We start from the raw sequence: 17,255 nt of genomic DNA, 5'->3' as shown, positions 1-17,255 counted from the left end.
TAGAGGAAGATGGAAGATGGGCATGGATGTTAGCCCAGGGACAATCTTCCTCAGCAAAAAGTGGAGGATTGGCATCAGATGTTAGCTCAGGGCTAATCTTCCTCACAAAAAAAAAAAAAAAAGACTCACTGAAAATGAAAATATATCAATAGAAATTATCTGATCTAAAGAACAGAAAGAAAAAAAATGAAGAAATATGAACAAAATATCAAAGACCTACAGGAAACCATCAAGAGAACTAACATGGCTAATGGGAGTCCCAGAAAGAGAGGAGAATAATATATTTTAAAGAAAAAAAGAGTAAAAAATATAATTGAAGGAATAATAACCAGAAACTATCTAAATACTCAAGGTTGGGTGGCCGGCCCGGTGGTGCAAGCAGTTAAGTAAGCGCGCTCCACTATGGTGGCCCGGGGTTCACTGGTTCAGATCCCGGGCGTGCACCGATGCACTGCTTGTCAAGCCATGCTGTGGCGGTGTCCCATATAAAGTGGAGGAAGATGGGTGTGGATGTTGGCCCAGGGCCAGTCTTCCTCGGCAAAAAAAGAGGAGGATTGGCAGATGTTAGCACAGGGCTGATATCCTCACAAAATAAATAAATAAATACTCAAGGTTGATTTTTTTTAAAGTTAATCTAAGGATCTGAAAAGCTCAAAGAAACACAAGGAGGATAAACATAAAGAGATCCACACCTAGATGCATCATAGTCAAACTATTGAAAGACAAAGACAAAGAAAAGTCTCAAAAGCAGTAACAGAAAAATGACTCTACATGCATAGGGGGAAAACAGTATGATTAACAGCTGACCCCATAAGAAGTAATGGAGACCAGAGGGCAGGAGGATGACAGATTTGGAGTACTGAAAGAAAAAAACCCTGTCAACCAAGATAGGATATTGATCCAGCAAAACTGTCCTTTGAAAATGAAGGCAAAATAAAAGCATTCACATACAAAGACTAAGAGAGTCGGTGGCTAGCAGACCTACTCTATACGATATACTAAAGGAATTCCTTCAAGCTGACACCATATGACAACTTAAATTCATACAAAGAAATAAAGATCCATGAAAAAGGTAAATACCTAGATATATAAAAGATTGTATGAATATATTTTTATTTAATTTTCCTTATTTAAAATACACTGCATAAAATAATAATGATAAAACTGTATGATGGGCACATAACATAAAGATATAACATGTGACAATAAAAGCACAAAAGAGGGAGGACAAATTGGAGCTGTATTGGAAGAAGATTTCTGTATTTTACTGGGAGTAAGTTACTACTAATCCACAGTAGATTGTAATAAATAAGAGTTTAACCTCTACAGTAACCAACGAGAAAATAATTCAAAAATATGGTGTAAAAAAAGAAACAAAGAAGAGAATTTAAATGGTACACAAGAAAATATTTATTTAGCACAAAGAAAGCAGTACAGGAGAAGAGAGGAATGAAAAAGAAATGAGACATAGCAAAATGGCAGACATAAGTTCAACCATATGAGTAATTTAAATGTGAATGGATTAAACATTTCAATCAACAGAAAAATTGTTAGACTGGGTTTTTTTTAAATTATAGCCCATGCAAATAGTAAACAAAAGAGGGCTGAAGTGGCTATATCAATATCAGTCAAAATAGATTCTAACAGAAAAATATTACTAAAGAAAAAGAGGGACATTTAATAATGATAAAGGTTCAATTCATTTGAATGATATAATAATTATAAAATATATGTACCTAACAACAGATCCTCGAGATATATGAAGCAAAAACCGACACACTTGAAAGGAAAAATACACAATTCAACAATAATAGCTGAAGACTTCAATACCCCACTCTCAATAATTGATAGAACAACTACACAGAATATGGGTAATATACAAAACAAACAAAACTATTAATGAACATGACATATCTTACATTTATAGAGCACTCCACCAAACAAAAGCAGAATACACATACTTTTCAAGCACAAGTGGAATATTCTCCCTCAGGAAAAACTGAATGCAACACCATAAGTCTCAATAAAAGGACCACAAGTCTCAATAAAATTAAAAGGACTAAAATGATGCAAAATATGTCCTATGACCACAATTGAATTAAATTAAAAATCAAAAAGAGAAAGAAATGTGGGTGATCCTCAAATATTTGTAACTTAAAAAACATATTTCTCAATAACCCATGAGTCAAAAAAGAAATTACGAGGAAAACTAGAAAATATTTTGAACTGAATTAAAATGAAGAAAAATACATATAATTTAAGGGATGCAGAGAAGTGGTGCTTAGGGGAATTGTATAGCTTTCAACACTTATATAAGCAAATAAGAAAATAAGAAAGATCTCAAGTCAATAACCTGAGTTTCCACCTTAAGAATCTAGCAGAAAAAAAGAGAATAAGTCAAGAGCAATTGGAAAAATGAAATAATAAAGATTAGAGCAGAAATCAATGAAATAGAAAACAAAAAAAAAAACTACAGAGAAAAATCAATGAAATTAAAATATGCTTCTTAAAAAAAAGATCAACAAAATTGTCAAACTTTACCTAGACTGATCAGGAAAAAAAGGAGAGAAGACACAAATAACCAAAATCAGACATGAAAGGGGACATCACTAATGACTTCACAGAAATAAAAAGTATTATAATGCAACATTATAAACTTATGCCAGAAATTAGACAACTTAGATAAAACAGACAAATTCATAGAAGAAAAAATTACTAAAATTACTCAAGAAGAAATAGAACATCTGAATAGACCAAAGAAATTGAATTAGTAAAACAAACAAACACAAAACCTTCCCACAAATTAAATTCCAGGACCAGATGGCTTTACTGGAAACTTTTACTAAATATTTAAAACCAATTCTTCACAAACTCTTCTATAAAGAACACTTCTCAACTCATTCAGTGTTACACTGATACCAAAGCCAGACAAAGACATAAAAATAATAATAGGGACCAATATCCCTCATGAATATAAACGCAAAAATCCTCAACAAAATATTAGCAAACTGAATTCAACAACTTATCATACACCATCACCATGTGAGATTTATCCCAGAAATGCAAAGTAGATTTAACATCTGAAAATCAACTAATGTAGCATACCATATTAACAGATTCAAATTAATAGACTCAAGAATAAATACCACATGGTCATTTCAATAGATATAGACAAATATGTTGACAATTCCAGTATACATTTCTGATAAAAATTCACAACAAACTCAACTATATCATAACTTTTTCAACCTGGTAAATGGCTTCTACAAAATAAACCTACAACTAACATTACGCATAATGGTGAAAAACTGAATACTTTTCATCGTATATCTGAGGAAAGATTTGTATACAGAATATATAAAGGACTCTTATGACTCAATAAAAAGGCAAACAACCAAAATAGAAAATGGTGAAAAGACTTGAATAGAAATTCACCGAAGGAGATACAGAAATGTCTAATAACATGAAAAGTTGCTGAATATCACAATGAGATACCACTTCACACCTACTAGCATGTCTATAATCAAAAGAAAGGCAATAGATGATAGTGAGGATGTAGAGAAACTGGAATCTTATTACATTGCTGATGGGAATGCAAAATAGTACAGCCACTGTGGAAAACATTTTGGCAGTTTCTTAAGCTAAATTTATGGTAAGAGCTAGCATCTACCCAAAAGAAATGAAAATATATGTCGACACAAAGACTTTTATAGACAAATGTTTTGACAGTAATACCCATAATATCCAAAACTTGGAAACAACATAAATGTCCGTCAACTGGTGAATGGGCAAATAAAATACATTATATCCATATAGTGAAATACTATTCGGCAATGAAACAAATGAGCTAAAGATATGTACCAGAACATGGATCAACCTCAACATCATTATTCTAATTAAAGAAACCAGACAGAAAAGACTACACAGTATATGACTCCTTTTAGATGAAATGTACAGGAAAGGCAAATTCATAGGTAGAAAGAAGATTAGTGACTGCCCACAGCTGGAATTGAGTGCTAGCATTGATTGGAAATGACCATGAGGGATCTTTTGGGGGTGATGGAAGTATTCTAAATTTACTAAAAATCATGAATTATAAACTCAATATGGGTGAATTTTATGATATGTAAATCATATCTCAATAAAGTTGCTTTAAAAATTCAAGTGTTTACCCCATCAACAAAAGTGAAGTATAAAATTGAGGAAAATATGTCAAAACCCCAGATGAGATAGCCATTTACACCTGGAGTAAACATGTAATTGAGGCAGAGACTTTCAAAGGCCAATCATGAAAACTGTAACCAGAATTTTCCCCTCCATATTCTATGTGTTCACTGTGGAAAAAACACTCCAAAAAGAAAAGATGAAGTTTTTGAGTAGGGAACCGAGGACACAGAATATAATTCACGACTCCCTGACAGATTTGGAGGGCCTACATGAGTCACCTGGTTACATCTACACAATCCATTATGAGTGAAGACAGATTTCAAAGACGCAAGGGACCTGTTTAAAAACAATTAGAAAAAAAATAGTATCGAAGTTTTAACTTGGAGAGAAGAATGAAAACCTAATGGGTCTGTCATCACCAAGTTAAGGTAATTAATGTGAGACATTTGGTATGCTTGAGGGGATCCTTTGAGAGGAGTATTTTTCTACATCCGTAAACTTCTGTACTTGTGGAGGACACAAGCTTATAAATCAAGTTTCAAGATTGAAAAGTATTGTGAACAATTTTGTAACACCACCTATAACTAAAACAACACATATCATTCACTCTTTTCTCTGATGTAGTCTTTTACATGATAACAGAATATTTACGTCAAATATTACACAAAATCAAGTAGATCATCAAGACAATAATACCCTGTAAACTTGCTATAACAAGTCACTTCGCTCTAAACCCAACTTAGAGAAAATTCTACTTTATAGCAAATGAAATTAGAGCAAGTTTACAAACCACAAAGATAATTCAAGGGGAAAAAAAAACAACCAAGTAATTTTATCAGAAATATTTAGGTGGCTGAGATAAAAGCTGGTTTAACTTAAAATAGTCTAATTACAACTGTCATCATTTTTCACTTAGTGAATATGTGGAAAGACTTACAGACTTAGGTTTTCTTCATTACTAAATAAAATATGAAATATAAAAATCAAGTAAAAGATCACATTGCAAAAGTTCTAAAGTCTTACCTCCATCAGAACAAAGAGTGCGGCAAAGAATAGGAGCGTTGCCCATTCCACTCGGTGTAGAATTATCTCAAAATCATGGATATCAGCTAAAATTAGCAACCAGATGGCACCCAGAATAGCAATCCACCCTGAAAAACAAATAAATTGACATGTAGATGTAGTTCAATTGTTAACACATTAATCAATTTTCATCTTCTGATTGCTTTTTTCTTTATCGAGGATAATTGATACTCTACAGACTAAACATATTTAAAATGTACAATTTATATTTTGGCTAATGTATACACCCATGAACCAACACCGCAATCAAGATAATGAATGAAGACATCCACCACTCCCAGCAGTTTACTCATGCCTATGTCCTTGTCTTCTTTCTAGCTCCTCCTGTCACCCCAGCCCACCCCCAGGAAACCATTCATCTTTCTTTCATTACAGATTAGTTTATATTTTCTACATTTTCATAAATGCAATCATACAGCATGTATTTTTTTGTCTGTCTCCATTCAGCACAAATATTTTAGGATTGTTCAATGGGGGTGTGTGGATCAACAGTTCATTCTTTTTCATTGTTTAGTAGTATGTCACAGTATGGCTATGCCACAATGTACACACTCATTCACTGTTGATGGACGTTTGCATTGTTTCCAGTGTTTGACTATTACAAATATATGTGCTATGAATTCTCATATATCATTATCTATAGGTACATACGCTTTCAATCCCCTTGGGTAAATACCTAGGAATGGAATGGTTGCATCATATGATAGGTTATTATTGCGGAATATTTATGTTTTAAGAAACTGTGAAAATGTTTTCCAAAATGCTTGTAACATTTTACAATCCCACTGGCAGTATATGAGAATTCCAGTTTCTCTACATCTTCAACACTTGTCAGCCTTTTTGATTTTTGACATTCCAATGGGTATGAAGTGGTATCTCATTGTGGTTTCAAATTGCATTTCCCTAATGACTAATGATGTTGAGCATCTTTTCATGTGCTTATTTGCCATCCATATATCTTCTTTTATGAAGTTTTTGTTCAAATAGTCTGCTCATTTTTTTTCATGAGTAGAGCAAATAAAACCCAAAATAAGTACAAGAAAAGAAACAATAAAGATTGGAGCAGGAATCAATGAAATAGAAAATAGAAAAATATTAGAGACAAGCAATGACACCAAAACCTGGCTCTTGGAAACGATCAAGAACAACGACAAGCCTTAGCCAATCTGAATACGACAAAATGTGAGAAGACAAAAATTGCCAATATCAAGAATAAGATCAGTGACATGACTATAGATTCTACAGACATAGAAAGATTACTAGTTTTCTATACTTGCCATAGCCATTACCACAAACATAGTGGCTTAAAATAAAACCTACTTCTTATATCGTAGTTTTCATAGGTCCAAAGTATGCTGGGCTCAGTTGGGTCTCTGACTAGAGCCTCACCAAGACAAAGTCAAGGTGTTGGCAGGGCTGCATTCCTTCCTGGAAGCTCTAGGAGATAATTTGTTTTCTTGCTCATTCAGGTTGTTGACATAATTCAACTCCTTGCAGGTGTAAGACTGTAGTCCCTATTTCCTTGCTAGCTGCCACACAGGAATTGTTCTCAGCTTCTAGAAGCCACCCATATTCCATGGCTCTTGACCCCCTTCCTCTATCTTCAAAGCCAGCAATGGTGGGTCAAGTCCCTCTCACACTTCAAATCTCTCCTGCCTCTTCTTCTGTCACATCTCTCTAACTGACCCTTTCGTGTTCCACTTCCACTTTCAAGGGCCTATGTGATTACACTGGACCCACCTGGATAACCCAGGAAAATCTCTCTATATTAAGGTTTATAACCTCAATTCTACCTGCAAAGTCCCTTTTGCCATTTAACATAAGATTCACAGACATTAACATCAAGAATTCGAAAGTGGACACCTTTGACGGGCCATATATGGATTAATTTGGGAAGAATTAGTATTTTAACAATATAAGGTCTTCTGATCTATGAACATGGTGTATATCTCCATTTATTTAGGTCTTCTTTAGTTTTTCCTAAGAATATTTTGTAGAAATTCCAGCCATTCTTTGTGCAGACATTAACAAACTGATTCTAAAAGTCATATGGGAATGCAAAGGACCTAAAATAGCCAATACAACCTTGAAAAAGGACAAAGTTTGAGAACATACATTACTTCACTTCAGGACCTATTATAAAGCTACAATAGTCAAAACAGTGTAGTATTGCATTAATACAGTCAAACTGATCAATGGAGAGTCCTGACATACACCCACACATTGATGGTCAACTGATTTTTAACAAAGGCTCAATGGCAATTCAGTGAAGAAAGATTAGTTTTTTCCACAAATGGTGCTGGAACAATTGGATATCCACATGCAAAAACAAAAAATTTTTGCATTGATCTGTTCGTTGAATCATATATAAAAGTTAACTAAATGGATCATAAGCCTAAATGCAAAATTTATAACTATAAAACTTCTAGAATAAAAAATAGAAAAAATCTCTTTGACCTTGGGAAAGTTTTCTTAAATACAACACTAAAAGCATGATTCATAAAAGGAAATTTTCATAAATTGGACTTTATAAAAATTATGAATTCATGTTTTTCACAAGTCACAGTTAAATAAAAGCAAAGATAAGCCACAGACAAAGAGAAAATATATGCAAATTATTTATCTTATGAAGGACTCGCATCCAGAATACATTTTAAAAAATTCTCAAAACTCAACAATAAGGAAAGAAACAACCCATTTAAGATATTTAAGATAGGGAATATTTTAATAGACACCTCACCAAAGAAGCTATAAGACGGCAAATAAGCACACAAAAAGATGCTCAATACCACCAGTCATTAGAGAAATGCAAAGTAAAACCACAATGACATTTCACTACATACCTTAGAATGCGTGAAATCAAAAAGACCGACAAAACTAAGTGTTGACAAGGATGTGGAGTAATTGGAACTCTCAGACAGTGCTGGTGGAATTATCAAATGGTACAACCACTTTGGAAAAGAGTTTGGCAGTTTTTTAAAACATTATCCATAAATCTACCATACATTCCAAACATTCCACTTTTAGGTGTTAACCCAAGAGAAATTAAAGCATATGATAATACAAAGAATTGAACACAAACGATCACTGTAGTTTCAGTTATAATAGCCAAAAACTGGAACCAATCCAAATGTCCATCAACAGGTGAACTGATGTACAAGTTGTGGCATATTCAAATTCCTGAATACTACTCAGCAAATAAAAAGGAATGAATTACTGATGTATACTACCACATGGATGAATCTCATAATAATTATGCTGATGAAAGAAGCCAGACCAAAAAATACTACATATTATACAACTCTTTTATATAAACTTCTAGAAAATGCAAATAGCAGGGTTAGACAAACTACAGCCCATGGGTCAAATCTGGCTTGTAAATAAATTATTATTGGAATATATCCACAGTCATTCATTTACATATTTTCTATGGCTGCTTTAGCACTACAACAGCAGCATTTAGTTTTTGTGATAGAGAGTGTATGGCCTACGTAGCCTCAAATATTTACTACATCTGGCCCTTTACAAAAAAGCTTGTCAATGCTTGATCTGCAGTGACAGAAACAGATCAAAGACTTTCTAGGTATAGAACTGCTGGGAGAGTCAGGAGGGAGGGATTACAAAGAAGCCCAAAGAAACTTTTAGGTGTGATGCCTGACCACTGCTCTTCATCATGGAGAGGGCCTGACACTTCATCTCCAAACATTCTGTGTCTGATGCCAACTCTAAGGCTCACTGAATTTTACTAGAATATTTTTGCTGTGTCTAGTAAATGTTTCTTGCAAGGTGTGCCTGGAAGACTAAAAGTTCAAATAACTGGGGCATCATCAGATTAACCAAACAGGTTGCACAAACTGATTTATGTCTACTTGTAACTAAATATGTGTTTGATAGATATTTATGTGTGGGGCTTTCATTATAACCATTACAGAGCTAGCCCTCTCCCACCTTCAAGAGTGAGAGGCTACTGTTGTCTACCAAAAAGATGGAGGAGTTCTCCAACACCAAAGTGGATTTGGCCAGTTTGTAACTGGGAGAAGCAGAAAACTTCATTAAAAAAAGAAAAGCACTGGGACCTCAATTGTTTACATAGTTGACGAAAAAATCTCTTGAATAAGAATTAACTGGGTGAATGAAGTATCCTGTCAACCAACAATTGTTGACAATTCTCCACCTTGCATTTAAAAAAATATTAAAAATTGTATGTGTTGACTGTTTCCAATTCTTTCTATTACCCTTACTCTACCTTTAAGGGCTAAAATATAGATTATTTTCTGGAAAACAACAGTTACTGCATGTGACCTATAGAATTTGAAAATATATCCAAACTACCCCCTTGTCCTCTACTATCCTTACTTATTTCTGTTTTCCAAAGTGTACCCATGTCTAGTCTTCTCACGATGTCAGGGAGAACTCCTATTCACCTGGTCCTCACTGAGAGTTTCCTTAACCTGAATTGTTCTATATGCCATTTTTGAATGCCCACTCCATGCCAGGCTCTGCACTTAAGAGATATGGATGGAAACGGAAGCAATATACCACCGTGAATTTCAAGGGGCTCACCGCGTGGGGGAGAACATGCATATATAAGTAAACAGCTGTACTTGATGTAATAGTGCACATGCATACAATTCATTAGAGAGCACCCAGAGAGAGTAACAAAATGTGGTGATTGAGATAAGGTTTCACAGGGAAGGTGATATTCAGGCAACATCTTAGAGGATGAAGATAATTTTCCGGGTAGAGGGGGAAAGGGCATTCAAGAAAAAGGGAAAAGCATATCCAAGGAGAGAGTGTCGAGAAGGAAGACGTCAGAATGCCATCAGCCACATGGTGGAGAGGCAGTTCCAACCTCTGTCCTTGCACAGAAACATCAAAAAACAAGCAGAAACTGTTAAAACCAACTTTGTCAAAACTCTAGAAAGCAGCCAAAGATTTACAGCAACAGTACAAATGCTGAATCAAGAAAAAGGCAATTTAAAATGATAGGAAAGCTTTGTGTTAGTTTTACTTGACCTTGCCTCACCCCCTCCCCAGCATTTCAGTGGTCTTAAAGTAGAGGCAGCCTGTGTTTCCAGTGTGAGACTCTGGTCTCTAGTTCTGAGGAAGCATAGCAGACTTTATTCACAAATTATTGTGTATGTCTATTCTAATCTGACTGGAGGATACCTGAAGACTAACGCAAAACACTCATCTCAGTTTCACCTAACTCAGAACTCAGGCCAGAAAAGTGTCAGGCATTGTTCAAAGCTACTGCAAGCCCAACTAACAACCCACAGATGCCTGGGGAAAAGATTACTATTGAAACATACAATAGGCCAACTGAGGCACAGGAGCAAAAGCTGGGAGGAGTTTCTTTGGGAAATTAAGACATATAAAAGCAGCCGTGTATTCAGGAGAATATAGAAAGACACATGCATGCACAGAGAAAGACCTATGCTCAGAAAAAGCTGGAGAATTCTCTAAGCTTTCACCTCAGGCTAATACCTAGTCTTAACGCAAGCCTGGCTACATGTGAAAGGAGTGCTCCAGCATGGAGTCATCTGTGAAGACTGGGAGACGTGCTGTTGTTGTTGTTTCTTTATTTCTTTGTTTCTGTTGTTGTTTTTTAGCTCCTGGCATTCAGGAAATCTCTGTCAAAACACTAGCTGAACACACTAAGGAACAGAGATTTCAGTGACCATACCGAACAAGGAATACAGGCATACCTCAGAGATATTGCGGGTTCAGTTCCAGACCACTGCAATAAAACAACTATCACAATAAAGTGATTCACACGAATTTTTGGGTTTACCAGTGCATACAAATGCTATGTTTACACTACACTGTATTCTATTAAGTGTGAAATAGCATTATGTCTAAAAGAATGTACATACCTTAATTAAAAAATACTTTATTGCTAAAAAATGCTAACCATCATCTGAGCCTTCAGCAAGTCATAATCTTTTTTGCTGGTGGAGGACGGTCTTATCAAAAATGCAATATCTGTGAGGTGGAATAAAACGAGGTATGCCTGTATACTCTATGCAAAAATAGTGTGGGAAAGTCACAAAACAAATGAACTACTACAAACTTGAACAATCGAAAATAAAAAACAGCAAACCCTGGTGAAGGGAGAGAACCTGATTTCCAGAGTTACCACATTAAAATAGTCAAATGACCAGTTTTCAACAACAACAAAATCACAAGGCATACCAAAAAAAATAGGCCAGTGGAATAGAATAGACAGCCCAGAAATAAACTTCTGCAAATATGGTCAAATGATCTTTGACAAGGGTGCTAAGACCACTCAATGGAGAAAGGACAATCTCTTCAATAAATAGTGTTGGGAAAACTGAACATCCACACTCAAAAGAATAAAGTTGGACTCTTATCTTACATCATATACAAAAATTGACTCAAAATAGATTAAAGACCTAAACATCAGACCTAAAACTATAAAACTCCTAGAAGAAAACATAGGCGAAAAACTTCATGACATTGAACTTGGCAATGTTTTCCTGGATATGCACCAAAAGCACAGACAATAAAAGCAAAAATAGACAAATAGGACTAAATCAAACTTTAAAACTTTTGTGCATCAAAACACAATCAATAGAGTGAAAAGGCAATCTATGGAAAGGGAGAAAATATCTGTAAATCACCTATCTGATAAGAGTTAATATCTAAAATTTATAAAGAACTCCTAAAACTCAACCACAAGAAAATCAAACAACCCAATTTAAAAATGGTCATAGGACCTGAATAGACATTTTTCCAAAGATGATATAAAAATGGCCAACAAGCATATGAAAAGATGCTCAATAACACTAATCATCAGAGAAATGCAAATCAAAGTGACAACGATATGTCACCATTCACCCATTAGGGTGGCTACTATCAAAAAAATCAGGGAAAAAAAACGTGTTGGTGGGGATATGCAGAAATTAGAATCCTTATGCACTGTTGGAGGGATTGTAAAATGGTTCAACCACTATGAAAAACAGTATGGAGGTTCCTCAATAAATTAAAAATGAAACTACCATACGATCCAGCAATCCCTCTTCTGTGTATATATCCAAAAGAACTTAAGCAGGATCTCAAAGAGATATTTGCATACCTATGTTTATAGCAGCACTATTCACAATAGCAAGAGGTAAGAGCAGCCCAAATGTTCACTGACAGATGAATGGATAAACAATTCAGTATATCCATAAAATGGCATGTTATTCAGACTTAGAAAGGAAAGAAATCCTGTCACATTCTACAACATGGACAAATATTGAGGACACTATGCTAAGTGAAATAAGCCGGTCACAAAAAAAAATACTGTATGATTACCCTTATATGAAGTATCTAAAGTAGTCAAATACATAAAAATGGAAAGCAGAATGGTGGTTACAAGGGGCTGGGGGCAGGAGGAAAAGGAGAGTTGTTTAATGGGTAAGAGTTTCAGATTTGCAAGATAAAAAATTCTGGAGATTTGCTTCACAACAATGTAAACACACTTAGAACACTTAAAAATGGTTAAGTTAAAAAGCAGAAGAAATCAAACAAAAATTCTGAAGCTGAAAAGTATAATAACTGAAATGAAAATTCACTAGAATTCAACAGCAGATATGAACATGCAGTAGAAAGAATTAACAAACTTGAAGATAGGACAATTGAAAGTAATAAGTCTGAGGAGCAGAAAGAAAAAGTGTGAAGAAAAATGAACACAGACTAAGGGATCCATCAAGTGAACCAACATACAAATTATGGCGGTTCCAGAAAGAAGAGAGAAAGAAAGGGGCAGAGAAAATATATGAGGAAATAATGGCTAAAAACTTCCCAAATAAAACAGAGAATAAAAACAAAATAGAGAAAACCAACAAAACCAAAAGCTGAATCTTTCTAAAGATCAACAAAATCAACAAGGTTTTAGCTAGACTCACACAAAAAAAAGAGAGAACAGAAAAAACGAAAATCAGAAATGAAAGTGGGGACATTATTACTATCTTACAGAAACAAAAAAGATTATAAGAGAATATTAACAACAATTGTACACCAAAAAATTAGATAACCTAGATGAAATTGACAAATTCAAAGAAACACACAAATTATATAAACTGACTCAAGAATAAATATAAATTTCAACAGACCTAAAACAAGTAAAGAGATTGAATCACTAACCAAAAACTTCCCAACAAAGAAAAGTCCAGGACCAGATGGCCTCACTGCCAAATTCTACCAAACATTTAAAGAAAAATTAAACCAAACCTCCTCAAAATGCTTCTAAAAAATAGAAGAGGAGGGAATACTTCCTAATTCATTCTGTGAGGCCAGCATTACCCTAAAATCAGAGCCAGATAAAGACATCAAAAGAAAAGAAAATTATAGACCAATACCTGCAATATCTGTAATACAGACCAAACTATAAACCTTATGAATACAGATGCAAAAATCCTCAAAAAATATTAACAAGCCCAACCCCACAGTATATTAAAAGGATTTATCCCAGGAATGCATGGTGGTTCAACATAAGAAAAATCAATGTAATATATCACATTAACAGAACAAAGGAAAAGACAACATGATCATCTCAATTGACACAGAAAATGTATTTGACAAAATCCAACACCCCTTCATAATAAAACCCCTCAGAAAACTAGGAATAGAAAGTTTATCAATATGATAAAGAGAATTTTTGAAAAACCTATAGTTAACATCATACTCATTGGTAAAAGACTGAAAGCTTTCCTCCTTAGATCAGTGACAAGAAAAAGATGCCTACTTTTACCACTTCTATTCAACATTGAAGTGGAAGTTCTATGCAGAGCAATTAGGCAAGAAAAAGAAATAAAAGGCATCCGAATCAGAAAGGAAGAAGTAAAACTAATTCTATTAACAGGTCGCATGATCCTAGAGAAAATCTTAAAGAATCCCCAAGAAAGCTACAAATTCAGCATATTTACAGAGTATGAAATCAACACACAATTATCAGCTGTAGTTCTATACAACTGCAATAAATGATCTGAAAAGTTGCTTAAGAAAGCAACTCCATTTAAAAAGCATATAAAACAATAAAATACCTGGAAATAAATAAACCAAGAAGGTGAATGACTTATACACTGAAAACTATAAAACATTGCTAAAAGAAATTAACAAAGACAAATAATTGGAAACACATACCATCTTCATAGGTAAGAAGACTTAATATTGTTAAGATGTGAATACTACCTAAAAAGATCTACAAATTAAGTTCAATCCCTAACAAAATTCCAGCAGCTTTTTTTGCATAAATGGAAAAGCCACATCTCAAATTCACAGGGAATTGCAAGAGGTCCCAAACAGTCAAAACAATCTTGAAAAAGAAGAACAAAGTCGGAGAACCCACTTTCCAATTTCAAAACTTACTACAAAGCTACAGTAATCAAAATAGTATGGTGCTGGCATAAGAATAGACATATAGACCAATGGAACAGAACTGAGAGTCCATAAATAAACCCATATATCTGTGACCAGTTGATTTTTTACAAGGCTGCCACATCCATTCAATGGGGAAAGAATCATCTCTTCAACAAATAGAGCTGAGACAACCAGATTTCCACGTGCAAAAGAATAAAGTTGGTCCCCTACCTCACACCATATACAAAATTAACTCCAAATGGATCAATGATTTAAACATAAGTGGTAAAATCATAAAACTTTTAGAAGAAAACATAGAGGTTAATTTTTATGACTTTGGGTTTGGCAACAGATTTTTACATATAACATTAAAAACACAAGCAACATGTGAAAAAATAGATAAATTGGACTTCAACACAATTAAAAACTTTTGTGCATCAAAAGACGTTATCAAGAAAGTGAAAAGACAGCCTACAGAATAGGAGACAATATTTGCAAATCATATATCTGATAATGGTTTAATACGGAGAATATATAAATACATAAAACTCAACAACAGAAAGGTAACCCAATTTTAAAATGGGCAAATGAGTTGAATAGACATTTCTCTAAAAATCTACAAATGACCAATAAGCACATGAAATGATGCTCATTATCATTAGTCATAAGGGAAATGCAAATCAAAACCACAACGAGATACCATTTCACATCTACTAGGATGGTTATAATTAGGAAAAAAACAGAAAATAGCAAGTGTTGGCGAGGATATGGAGAAATTGGAACTCTCATACATCACTGGTGGGAATGTAAAATGGTACAACTGCTTCTGAAAATGGTTTAGCAGTTCCTCAAAAAGCTAAACACAGAATTACCATATAACCAAGCAATTCCACTCTCAGGCACATACCCAAAAGAATTGAAATCAGGGACTCAAACAGATACTTGTACATAAATGTTCACAGCAGCCAAAAGGGGGACACAACCCCAGTGTCCAACAGATGAGTGGATAAACAAAATGTAGTATATACACACAATGAAATATTATTCAGCCATAAAAAGGAATGAAGTTCTGACACATGCTACAACATAGATGAACAATGAAAACATTATTCTAATTGAAATAAGCCAGACACAAAGGGACAAATATTGTGCAATTCCACTTATATGAAATATCTAGAACACAAGGCAAATTCATAGAGACATAAGGTAGATTAGAGGTTACCAGGGGCTGAGGGTAGGGCGGAAGAGAACGAGGAGTTATTGCTTAATGGTTACAGAGTTGTTGTTTGGGGTGATGAAAAGTTTTAGAAATAGTGGTGGTGCTTACACAACACTGTGAATGTAATTAATGTCACCGAATTTTACACTTAAAAATGGACGCAATGGCAAATTTATGTGATTCTTTTTTTTACCACAATGGCAAAATAAAAGGAAGAAGATGTCCTGGTTGGGAAGTGCATTGTCATTCAGCACGCGTAAGGCAGACGGAAGGCCTTATATAACATGCAAAGGTATTGGGACCTCATTCTGTAGACAGAGAGAAGCCACTGAAGTTTTCTAAGCAAAGGAAATGGAGCGGCCTGATTTTTCCTTGTGTATAGCTTTGCCTGCCTGACTAGACTTTGTTCCTTTTCTCTGAATTCTCCACAGCACCTACCACAGTACAGAAGACAGACACTTGCTTACCCGATCCATCACAGCTAATGGTTGATTCATCGATTGCTCCCCTAAAGATAGATCATCTTATCTTTTCTTTAAGTTCTCAATAAGAAAAAAATTACACCAATTGCACTTTCCCTATGTAATGCTTTTCTTCAACCAGAAATGGCATCCCCTTGTTCGCTCTGCTATGCGGCAATAAGAATCTCTCCCTTAGAGTCAGTAAAAGCACAACTTATTTTCCATGATCCTAAGAAAAATTTCAGTCAGAACAGGAAGATGGAAGCTTCTCTAGGACTCTCTTTATAGTTCTATTTTTCCTTATCGTTTGTGGAGGCCTGAATTTTCTTCAAGCCAAAACTCCTGTCACAGGACTCGTCAATCCAACTTCAGAGTAGAGTCTATATTCACAGAGATTTGTCACGTCAGAAAAATTCCCTGCAATAACCTAGAATTGAAGTCTCACCTTGTCCCTGTAAAACCTCAATTTCTCCCTTAACTTTAATCACACCGCCTGGAGAGCCAGTGGCACTAATCAAACTGCCTATGCACAAGCATATCTTCCTGGTAATGCCTGGTGCCTTTGCAGAGGAGTACAAACGGCACCTTCTAACGGGTCTCCCCAGGTCACTATCAGCAATGTTGCATTCTGTTCTCACTCAGTGCTGGCTCCCCAATAACAGCCAGCAATAAAGGATAAAGTGGTAGATTCTTTTACAGTGTGCTGGAAGAAAAGACCATTGATGGAAACATCACAATCTCCAGCTTCACATTCTATTATAAATTCTAACAATGTGCCATTGAGACTCTTCTGGAAACTAAAAGTTCGGTCGAGTGGAGATGGATAAGGATAAAAAGCAGCATTCACCTAGGCTGTCTTTACCCTGTGGAGCATCTAACAACCCCCTCCATGAATGGCATTAATCTCTCACCAAGAGATGTGTCATTCCTTAAAGCGAAATCTGTGATAAGCTGCTCTG

The 17,255-nt window shown here is 34.9% G+C and overlaps 1 protein-coding gene across 2 annotated transcripts in view; it reads right to left on the bottom strand.

Annotated features, from left to right (window-relative positions):
* Positions 1–17,255, bottom strand: part of OCA2 (OCA2 melanosomal transmembrane protein) — a 350,637-nt gene that overhangs the window by 167,831 nt on the left and 165,551 nt on the right. For both annotated transcript variants that reach the window (XM_004421907.3, XM_087428803.1), the window contains one exon: positions 5,191–5,318. In XM_004421907.3, coding sequence (XP_004421964.2) covers positions 5,191–5,318 — 128 coding nt within the window. The remainder of the gene's footprint in view (positions 1–5,190; positions 5,319–17,255) is intronic.

Source organism: Ceratotherium simum, chromosome 3 (genome assembly GCF_057802395.1).
Source record: "Ceratotherium simum simum isolate JZ-2026a chromosome 3, ASM5780239v1, whole genome shotgun sequence".
NCBI lineage: Eukaryota > Metazoa > Chordata > Mammalia > Perissodactyla > Rhinocerotidae > Ceratotherium > Ceratotherium simum.
This window is presented reverse-complemented; position numbering and strand designations above follow the sequence as displayed.